The sequence below is a fragment of the Tasmannia lanceolata genome, unplaced genomic scaffold (assembly GCF_043159265.1).
Source record: "Tasmannia lanceolata isolate RefF3 unplaced genomic scaffold, GAP_Taslan_0.1 ptg000025l, whole genome shotgun sequence".
NCBI lineage: Eukaryota > Viridiplantae > Streptophyta > Magnoliopsida > Canellales > Winteraceae > Tasmannia > Tasmannia lanceolata.
Genome location: NW_027518702.1, coordinates 4,701,634 through 4,713,284, shown reverse-complemented (window position 1 = coordinate 4,713,284; position 11,651 = coordinate 4,701,634). Strand labels below are relative to the sequence as shown.

The following is an 11,651-nucleotide window of genomic DNA, read 5'->3' as shown; positions in this document are numbered from 1 at the left end:
GGTACTAGTTGTTGAATTTTAGGGAATTATAGTCATTGTTAATACGCAGAGAGTTTCGACATGCACGCAAACACCATGGGTTCATACCCTATAATGGTGTATATATGTAGAGGAATTTTATTTGCAACGATGTGAATTGTCTCAAATTAACATGGTGTTATTATACCACAATTTTTGAGACCCAAGTTTGTTAGGTACCTAACCAATACGCCAAAAGCCGTAGAACTGAAGGACCGTGTTAGGCTAGGCCCTTTAAACCTGTCCCATAGTAGGCTGGGTCCCAACTAGTCCCATACCTAAGCAGGCCCCAACTTATGACTGTGACACTCCACCACGCTTCTGCGTCCGCCATCCTAGGTGGCCCGCTCTGTGGTGGCTTTCACTCTGGCCTTTTTTCCAAGCAACCCTTTCCACGTGTCGCCCCTTCCACATCGGCCCACTTTGTGGTAACTTCACTTTGATGGCTTTCGGTCTCGACTTTTTTACCAGATATCCCTTTCTAGGCAGTCCTTTCTATAGGTTGTCCCTTCCGTGACTAGAACGCGTGTGGTAGTTGCTCTGATACCAAATTTTAGGTACCTAACCATATTCCAAAAGATCTAATACTGATGGAATGCATTAGGCTAGGTCCTTTAAATCTTTCCCATACCAGGCTGGGTCCACCTAGTTCTATACTAGATAGCCCCCCACTTAGGATGGTCACAAGGAAGTAAAGCATCCTTGTTAAAGCTTGCTATATGCTACCAGCTACCTGATGGTATCTACAGATATTTGTGATAAATCAAGTATGGAGGCTCAGAATCTCATATATTAGTGATAATTTAATAAAATAGGAGGTACTTGTGGTTTCTTAAAGAGGATTAGCATGGTGTTTGGCCCTAAGCTTCTCTTAAGAAGAGACATCATTTTGCATTTTTATGTTATAAATAGTACACTGGAAGCAGCTAACAACTCTACTATTCTCTTGAATTAAAGAAATATGTTGGTACTCTGCATGGAAAGTACTATCTCAGCCTTTATCTGGCCTTCAGCTTAATTATGTAACTTGGTTTAATGATCCCTCCCGCCCCTCCCCTCCCCTCCCCTCCCCTCATCCAACCCAAAATAAAAGCGGATTGTATTGTGGTTTATTTTACCATGGCATCACTTTAAATTTAAACGTTGTTACAATGTTTCATTGATTTTAATAAGATAACCAAAGTGGGAAAGAGATATTATGAGCTTCACTTTGAGTTTTTATAATGGTGTCTAACAAATAGACGCTCATAACTTTCATTTGTAGATAGTCATCTCTGGGATCTGACTACTTTACCAACAATTTTGCACCAAACCAATAACCTCTTTACAAAATTGAATTTTCCACTATTAAATTTGGGTTTGCTGCTTCTAATTATTGATTTCCAAATAAAGATTTTAAAGTCAGAATTTTTTGCACTGTTGTAGCTGATTTGGAAGTCTAAGGATCTGATCCAGTTAAAAATATCAACTAAATCTAAATCTAAATCTTGCTGGTATCCAAACGTGGCCTAATATCTTTCAAATGTATTTTTAGTAGAATTTTCCAATAACATGTTTCCCCGTAGTGTGTGAGGCGGGGATGGGGGCAGGGATAGGGATTAGATTTTTCCCGTGGGGCAGGGACAAGGATTCCCCGCCATCCTTGAATCGGGGACAGGGTGGGGATGGGGAATTTTCCTTGAGGCGGGGAGGGAAAATGCAACATCCGGCCTCGCCCCACCCCTAACTAGTGGTATTCAAGGAAAATTACAAACCTGCTAAGCCCTATACTTTTTTTTCCTTACATCCAAACACTCCCTTAGAAGGTTAGGTTACCGGCTCTTCCACAAAACATTTAATAGTTAGTTAGAAGCCACCTAATTAAGGAGAATGGAGATTTATGTGGGATGGTTCAGGAAAGTCGTGCCTAACAGGAAGCAAAGCTATAAAAGTGCCGACTCAACTTCAGAAGGAAGAAAGCAACGCGTCATGTGAACCACCCAAAGACTGTGTTAATGTATTAGTTGGGGATGGCAGCAACTTTAATAAGACCGTTGTTGAACTTTGAAATGGGGTGGGCCCACTTTTGTGATGTTGTCAGTGTAGTGGTTATGCACTTGTGCTTGCTGACTTGAGAGCAAGGTTTTAAATTTCGGCTGTAATCAGAAATTTCGGATTTCAGTCGTACCGAATCGAAACGTTCCAAAAACGAAATTACTGAAATTTACCAAATTTCGGTCGAAATTTTAGATAAAATATTAATTTTTTATTTCTTGACAAAATTTCGGCCGAAATTTGGGTAATTTTCGCCCAAATTACCTACATTTCGAGCTCTTCTACCGAATTTCGACCTAAATTTCGAGATCTCAGCTAAAATTTCGGTTTTGGTGAGGACAAAAATTACCCCTGAAACCGAAATTTAAAACCTTGACCTAAATTTCGAGATCTCAGCTAAAATTTCGGTTTTGGTGAGGACCAAAATTACCCCCAAAACCAAAATTTAAAACCTTTTTTGGGAGTAGTAAAAAGTGGGACCCAGTTGTGAATTGATGGCTGCCACACCATCAGATTGATGGGCTCCATCTCCATCACCCAAGGGCCTTGTGGGTGTGTTTTGCAGGCCCATAAAAAAAGCATCAAATCAAGATTACAATGTAACATTTGGTGTGCCCCATCTCCATCACCCAAATTGGAGCTCCCGGTATCGTGGGCCTGGCGTGTGTATTTATGGGCCAAGTTTAAAATGCATCCAATCATGCTTAGAATGTAACATTTGGTGGACCCATCTCCATCACCCAAATTGGGGTTCCCAATGCAGTGGGCAAGGTGGGTGTATTGGCGGGACCTGATCAAAATGCATCAAATCAAGCTTGCTATTAGGGGTGTAAATGGATACTCAGAAATTCGATTACCGTCTGCATCCGAATCCGTTTAAAGCGAATATTATCCGAATCCGTTTCAAGCGGATATTATCCGAATCCGTTTCAAGCGGATATTATCCGAATCCGTTTATGAGATATCCGGCTCTTAGCGGATGCGAATCTGGTAAATGGTACATCCGATCCGTTTAACATCCGAATCCGAGAAGTAAATCATTTTTATTTATTATTAATAATATCATTAATATTTATTTTTAGTAATGACACACTATCTTTTGTTTCTATAAGAAAAGTGAATATTCTTTTTAGAAAAAAAATATAAAAACAAAAATAGCCCAAACCCATTCCATCAAAATAGCCCAAACTCATTCCATCATATACAAAAAAAAAAAAAAAGGAAAAACCCAAAGACCACTACCAACACGACGCCTCCCTCTCTCTCTTTGCCTTTGTTTTAGAAGGAAGAAGATGATCTCATATATTTTAGGGTTTGAGAGTTAATTTTGTGAAGAGAATGTAGATGTCTAGTTTTAAGGTTTGGAAAATTCATTCGAGTAAGTAGGAGAAAAAAGATAAAGTGCTGCAATAAAATGTTCGAATTTACCGAATAAACGGATATGGATAATATCCGAATTCGAACAATATCCGACGGATACGAATTCGGTAATAGATATTAAATATCCGTCGAATCCGAATCCGAATCTGAATTCGAATTCGGGTAGTGTATACTGTAATCGAATTCGGATATAACCATATCCGCTCCAAATTCGATCCGTTTACACCCCTACTTGCTATGTTATTATTAAATTTGGTGGGTCCATCTCCTTCACCCCAAATGGGAAGATTGGATTACCGGGCCACATGAAAAACAAGCATCAGAACCAGGGGTCTCAAGATGCTCAATTGCAATGAGTGTGAAAGAATTCAAAATCCCAAGGGTGTTAAAGGTTGTGAGATGGCCAGAAATTATTGAAAACTTGTCACATGTTATGAAAGTCCTTACACCATATTTTCATGTATATGGATTTTACATGCAGTTCTATGTGGGCCCTATAGAAACAAATGAATAGGTGCCACTTTCATGATATTGTGGGCCCCATCCAAAGTACCAAAATCAAACCTAAAGAGGGAATTCCAAAGATATTCAAAGTCTCAAACGAATTGGGTGTGAAGGAATTGAAATCTTGAAGTGTGGGAGGAGTGAAATTGAGGGTCAAAGATTGTGGGATGTGTAGAAAAAATTTTCAAACCCTAATAAGTTATAACCCTAGCTTTCATGTATATGGTTATACATGCTTTTTGGGTGTATGTGATTTTTACCTCTATGTGTGTATATTGCTTCTGTTGGGTGAACAATATCATAACAAACCTTATAATAGCAAGAAAACCGGTCGAACTGGTAAGTGCAATGGCATCAATTGTTGGATGATCTAGACCGTTCATATTTTGTGTCAGCTATGGGTGGGGCCAACATGGGACCCTTTATGTCCTTATTTAGCTTGTAGCTTGAAGTGGGTGATTAAAAAAAAACAATGGCGGATTTCCGGTTGGAAAAAATTCATAAATTAGATGGTTATAGGATGATTGGTAGAGATCTTTGTGGATTGTTATTCCGTGATTTTTTACTACAATGTTTTGATAATGAGACGAACTCAGCTTGTCTTTTATTATTTAACCAGCTGCACCAAGCTATTCCAATTCCCAAAAAGTTCTCAACAGCCAATTAAAAAGCAAAAGACAAGGCAATCTCGTTTAATTATCAAAACAAGGTAGTGCAAATACCAGTAGCCTTTCTAAATTGTCCTTTTAACATTTGAACGGTGTAGATTTCTTGCTCATACTCATCCAAGTGGGTCCCAGCATGTGCACTGTTTGGAACATAGAACTAGTGGTCCCCACTCAGGCTTTTTTTGCCGCTAATGTCGGGAAATGATATACTCGCCTCTGTTTCTTACCCTGGGCAGTAAAAAACTAAAAACTAAAAACTAGTCTTATACATGGTTTTAAATTTCGACTGAATCCAAAATTTGGAACCGAAATTTCGGATTTTGGTGGAGACCGACACCGAAATCACGAAAACCCAAAACAGCATTTTATTTCGGCCAAAATTTTGGAATTAATCTAATATTTCACTGAAATTTCGACCGAAATCACTGAAATTTTGATAATTTCAGCCGAAATTTAATATTGAATAAAATATTCTTTTCTTTGTTTCGCCGAATTTTGGCTGAATTTTCAAAATTTCAGGGGTCCGAAACCGGTACCGAAACCGAAATTTAAACAATGGTCATAAATACAATAACGGGGTGGCCTAGGAAGAACATGGGGTGAATATATCACTTCCCTCATTTATTTCCACACGGACCACACCAATCACAATATAACATGGCTTTGCTGTTGGATTCTATTGAAGACGAGATTTTTTTAGGACAATGAAAAATTCGCTCCTCTGTAGGATAATTCGCACCACTGGAAACGTGAATTGACTTAAAAAGCGTTCCATGTATCTAGGGGTGTAAACGGATCGAATTCGGAGCGGATATGGCTATATTCGAATTCGATTACAGTATACACTATCCGAATTCGGATTCGGATTCGACGGATATTTAATATTTATTACTGAATTCGTATCCGTCAGATATTGTTCGAATTCGGATATTATCCATATCCGGTTATCCGGTAAATTCGAACATTTTATTGCAGCACTTTATCTTTTTTCTCCTACTTATTCGAATGAATTTTTCAAACCCTAAAACTAAACCTCTACATTCTCTTCACAAAATTAACTTTCAAACCCTAAAATATATGAGATCTTCTTCTTCCTTTTAAAACAAAGGCAGAAATAGATAGACGGAGGCAATGGGGATGGATGATAGTGTTGGTAGTGGTCTTTGAGTTTTTCCTTTTTTTTTGTATATGATGAAATGGGTTTGGGCTATTTTTGTTTTTATTTTATTTTTTCTAAAAAGAATATTCACTTTTCTTATAGAAACAAAAGATAGTGTGTCATTACTAAAAATAAATATTAATGATATTATTAATAATAAATAAAAAAGGATTTACTTCTCGGATTCGAATGTTAAACGGATCGGATATACCATTTACCAGATTCGCATCCGCTAAGAGCCAGATATCTCATAAACGGATTCGGATAATATCTGCTTGAAACGGATTGGGATAATATTCGCTTTAAACGGATTCGGATGCGGACGGTAATCGAATTTCCGAATATCCATTTACACCCCTACATATATCCTCTTTTAGGTGCGAATTATCATAAAGCGGGTGCGATTTTATCATTGCCCTTTTCTGTTTTCTTCCAAAGACGAGAAAAGTGATAAATCGGTGAGATTTTAAACGGTCACAATTAAGTCCGAGAAACGTAAGGGGGGAGTTGGAAGTTTGTCACGTCCCAGACGTGGGTGACGTCATCATTCACAACCAACTGATTCCACGCGTCAGTGCGTTGTCGACGGGCACGTGACCAACAGCAGTGCACTTGTTAAGGTGCTGCTGCTGGATCAAATATAAGGGCGGTAATTCTGTGGTACCACCAATACTGATTTACATGCGCGTTCACCAAAGGGTTTTTTGGAAAAGGAGAATTTATATGGTGTACGTCCGTATGGTCCATTATTTTGTAACCGTCCATCTGATGGGCCACAATGTAAATAGGTTGTGCCTAAAACAACTAGGATCGTTACGTTGTAGCCCATCAAATGGACGGTTTGGATCATCCTATGGTGTGGGTGGTATAGTACTTTTTTCGAAAAATACAGAATATACGGACTTACACCGTATAAAAACTCTTGGAAAAAGAGTCTACTAGAGTTCTAGTTTGAAAATTTACACATAGATTCATCAAATTTGAGTGATGCCATCAATTTGTGGTCAAAATACCTAGGGCTGCAACTTGAGCCGGGTAAAACCCGACCCGCATCGACCCGACCCGAAAATAGCCTGGGTCGGGTTCAGGTTTCATGGGTTTCGGGTCGAGCCGGGTTCAGCATTCAAAAGCCCGCATGAATCTCGGGTCGAGCCGGGTTTGAAGGGGCCCGACCCGACCCGACCCGAGTTACATAAGTTATAGTATGTACATTTTTTTCTATTGTTAGTTAAAAGTTAAAGGGATAATTACATTTACACCCCCTCTAGTTTCTGACACATCCACTTCTACCCCTATAGCTTAAAACGTGACAAATACACCCTTGTAGTTTCAATTTGTTTAAGGTAGGCCCCCTCAGCTGAAGGTTCGTCCATAGATTGAAGGGTTAGGATGATCTGATGGAGCTGATTTTTTTGGCACACCCTAACTATGTCAGGACCCATCAAATGAACGCTTTGGATCATCCAAACAATGTGGGCCCACATTATTTGGATGATTTTATGGTAGTGTTTGGATTCGGGTAGGGGCCCACATTATTTGGATGATCCAAAGCGTTCATTTGATGGGTCCTGACATAGATATGGTGTGCCCAAAAAATCAGCTCCATCGGATCATCCTAACCTTTCAATCTATGGACGAACCTTCAGCTGAGGGGGCAAACCTTAAACAAATTGAAACTACAGGGGTGTATTTGTCACGTTTTAAACTATAGGGGTGGAAGTGGATGTGTCAGAAACTAGAGGGGGTGTAAATGTAATTATCCCAAAGTTAAAAGTGACAACCCACGCACCCACTATTACTGTATGTGAGTGTAATTTTTGCTTCTATGAGTTGAGTTGATTCAAGTGTTTGATTCAGCATTGTTTGATTGTAATTACAACATTGTTTGAGTACAGCATTGTTTGATTCAAGTGTGATGTGAGTGTAATTACATCATTGTTTGATTCAAGTGTAATGTGAGTGTAATTTCTGCTTCTATGAGTTGAGTTGCCTTGCCAAACAAGAATTTTCCTTAAAAATTTGCGTCAACGTGAAAAAACCCGACCCGACCCGAACCGACCCGAGATTTATCATGGGTAGGGCCGGGTTTGGGAATCGTGGGTTTTCCGAAAAAAAACCCGACCCGACCCGACCCGAGATATTTCTCGGGTAGGGTTGGGTTCTCCAAAACCCGACCCGCCCGACCCGAGTTGCAGCCCTAAAAATACCCATGGTAGATTTTTTTTTTTACTAACTCAACTCACACTAACTCAACTCAAAGCCATTCATCAGGTGGGACCCACCGTTTTACCTTTTGTTTTGATGGGATGTGGGAATATCATTTTCTACCTATACTACCATCTTGGCCTATGCTATGAATGGATATAAAATGGTGGGGCCCACCCTAATGCATGTGCTTAGGTGGAGATTGTGAGGTCTACTCCATCAAAACATAGGTAAATTAGTAGGCCCCACCTCATGAGTTTAAATGGTGGGATCCAACAAGTCAAAACATTTCACTGACCGTTATGAGTATTAATAATAATATTAAGGTCTTCTTACAAGGCCATTTTCGTCCTTTCACGTAGAAGGACATTTTGGTCACAAAAAATGTTTCCAAAAAAAAATAGACACTGATTTCTCGTTGTAAGTTGTAGCCGAGAGTAAATTATAGGGAAGAACACCAGTATTTATACAAATGCTTTCTAAGAACCTGTAAACCCTCTCTCTCTCTCTCTCTCTCTCTAAGCTCTGTTTTCCAATACAGGAATGGAGATTCTGCTGTGGGTTCCGCTCTTTCTAGCGCTCTTCTTATTGGGTAAGTCGTTATTAATGTGTCTCCTTTTTCTCAAAAAACCCACTAAAATTGGTTTTTGAAGGTTAAATAGCGGTGGTTTAATTAAAACCGCAGGTGATGGTCTACAATTTCGCAGGTAATTGCACATATATAAGCAGTTTTTATGGTCCGCCACCAAACAACCGCCGGCAAAATTCGACTTTTTTTTGTAGTCTCTCCCTCATCTTACATGCACTAGTATTTTTTAAGGGCCATCTGGTACACTTTTGAACACTTCTTATTATTACATTATCACTAAATCTCCATTTTCCGGCACATTTTGTTATCTAATCACATACCCATCTCTTTTCGTGAACAATTTTAACGAATTTGACACACCTCTCTCTCTCTCTCTCTCTCGTTGAAATATTACAGTTTTTTGCTACAAACCCTATCTTTTTCTTCTGAATATCTGAGTATTTTACCGGTTAATCTGATTCCTTTTACGGCAACTGATATTTCCATCCCTTGTTTGGTACATGTCATTGTAATTTGCAACACCCAGTGAAATTATTATTTTTTGCATAGAGAGAGGGAAGTGGTTGAAACTTGAAACTACCAAGACGAGGGGTTTGAAATATGAGGTCACGTTCTTGTTTCTTCCTTTAATTTTGGAAACACTTTTGCGTTTTCTCCTTTTTTTTTTTCTTCTTAATAAAAAACAGATTGTTGGTCATCTTAACACCTCTATTTTGATAAATACACCCCTTGTTAAATTTTAGATGATCGCAACCGTTGATCTCATTGGCCATCTTGTGACCCATGAATGCCTTTAGAACAATGGAGTACATGAAGCCAGATCGACAGACCTGATCATGTTTCTTCTCTTTGCCACATACTGTGTAGAAAGGAATTACCTCTGCATACCCTTGTTTTGATAAGAGCACTCCATACTTTATTAAGCACTATTAAGATTGAATTATCTAAGCCCTTGACTTAAGGGCATTTTAGTTAATTTAAAAAATTTGGGAAAATTTTCTAGTGAATCTAACAACTATCTGTTTGTTTGTTTTTTTTGTCGGTAAGCTGGAATTCTCGTGTTAAACCTGGAATTTTCAAATTATTATCCCTCCGTTAAGATTGTTATGTATGGAGATCTAACGGAAGAACTCACCCCTAAAAGCTAGCCATTAGAGGGAGGGTGCCCATTCCCTTATAACCCCATTCACATCGTCTTACATTTCTAATGTGGGATCATTTCTACCCTCGGAGGCAAATCGGGTTTACTACGCCCTGAGCTCTGATACCATTTGTAAGGAGCTCTGATACCATTTGTAAGGGTCTGGGTAGAAGTCACCCTCAAAAGCTAGCTGTTAAGGAGAGGGTGCACATTCCCTTATAACCCCATTCATATTCTTTTTAAGTTTCCCATATGGAGCTTATTTTGCTTTTGCGTAGAACCCCAACGAAAAAGTTTTGGCGCAGGAACCACCTGCGCAACGCACTAAAATACACTAATAGCAGGGGGTGTGGCAAAATCAATTCCATGGTCTGATATTTACAAATCCATTGTTTGATATTTCCACACCCCTTGTTTTCTCTTGATTTTAGTGCTTTGCGAAGCCAAGTTTTGTTCAACCCCAACACTAACCATTGCTTCTATTGCAGGAAACAGAGCCTCGGCTACCGTCTTCACCCTCCAAAACAGCTGCAGCTTCAACGTTTGGCCGGGGACTATTACCGGCAATGGCCCAAACCTTGCCGACGGGGGCTTCATCTTGCCACCTGGCTCCTCCAAATCCTTCTCGGCCCCACCGGGTTGGTCGGGGCGCTTCTGGGCCCGCACCGGCTGCAACTTTGACAACTCCGGCACCGGCCGGTGCACCACCGGGGACTGCGGACCACTAAAATGCACCGGTGGGGGAGTACCGCCCGTCTCACTCGCCGAGTTCACCCTCAACGGTGCCGGCGGCCAGGACTTCTATGACGTCAGCCTCGTCGACGGTTACAACGTCGGCATTGGCGTAAAACCGACCGGTGGAACCGGCAGCTGTCAGTTCGCCGGTTGTCAGTCTGACCTGAACCTGAGCTGTCCACCGGAGCTTCAGGTATTATTGGAAACAATGTGTTCGGTAGAGTTATATAGTGTGAGCCCGTATTATTCAAAAAGTATTGTACGGCTTACACCATAGGATGATCCAAACCGTCCATTTGATTGGCCACAGCATCAATATGTTGTTCCTTAAAAATTATTTAGATAGGATGATCAAAACCCTCCAATCTATAGAAATATGCAGTTCCTCTACATATAGGAGGGCTAGGATCATCCTATGGAAATGAGTTTTTAGGTAGAACATATTTATTGTGGCCCATCAGATGGACGGTTTCGATCTTCCTACCATGTATGTCGTACAGTACTTTTTGAGAAATACTGCACTATACGGTCAAATAAAATCCAGTGTCCGGCAAGGGATTAGCTAGGGACCATCACAGAAGGCATTTCGCAGCTGTTGAATGAGAGAGCAGCCACATAGGCTCACCTTTTGTCTTATTCATTTAATTCATCCGACGTGGCTGCTCTCTCAAGCAACAGCCATGCCGCGAAATGCCTTATGAGAGCAAATACCGATATTTGCACTACCATATTTTGATAATGATTCATTATCAGTAGCCTTTTGGAAAGTTTAGTATTGGAAACAATACGATTTACAATTGTTGTTTACATCAGGTAGTGGATTCTGGCAAGGTGGTGGCGTGTAAGAGTGCGTGTGCCGCGTTTAACACCGATAAGTATTGTTGCACCGGCGAAAGTGGGTCCCCGTCGACCTGTTCTCCGACGGCATATTCTCAGATGTTTAAGAGCGCGTGCCCTAGGGCTTATAGCTATGCCTATGATGATGCGTCGAGCACGTGCACTTGCTCCGGCACCGATTACCTCATCACCTTCTGCCCCGCCGGCGGGAACTGATTCTTTTGCTATATGTAAAAAAATTAATAATGGTATTATTTTTTGATAATGACATTTTATTTGTTAATGACAAGGTGTCTTATACCCGATATGTTATGTATGGTTTTGTGAGTGATGATTGAAACAAGGCAACATAAATGATATCTACACTATATGTTTTGATAA

General features: G+C 40.1%; 1 protein-coding gene across 1 annotated transcript; it reads left to right on the top strand.

Annotated features, from left to right (window-relative positions):
• The first annotated feature begins 8,400 nt into the window (after nucleotides 1-8,400).
• Nucleotides 8,401-11,651, top strand: LOC143857502 (pathogenesis-related protein 5-like). The gene is made up of 3 exons (XM_077367933.1): nucleotides 8,401-8,560; nucleotides 10,187-10,626; nucleotides 11,247-11,651. The coding sequence occupies exons 1-3, from the start codon at nucleotides 8,512-8,514 to the stop codon at nucleotides 11,484-11,486; spliced, it is 729 nt and encodes a 242-aa protein (XP_077224048.1). The 5' UTR covers nucleotides 8,401-8,511; the 3' UTR covers nucleotides 11,487-11,651.

Excerpts from the sequence above, each read along its gene's own strand:
- LOC143857502 (XM_077367933.1), top strand. The coding sequence starts at position 8,512 with ATGGAGATTCTGCTGTGGGTTCCGCTCTTTCTAGCGCTCTTCTTATTG. Across the intron at positions 8,561-10,186 it reads TCTAGCGCTCTTCTTATTGG|GAAACAGAGCCTCGGCTACC; the intron begins GTAAGTCGTTAT and ends CTTCTATTGCAG. Across the intron at positions 10,627-11,246 it reads GCTGTCCACCGGAGCTTCAG|GTAGTGGATTCTGGCAAGGT; the intron begins GTATTATTGGAA and ends TGTTTACATCAG.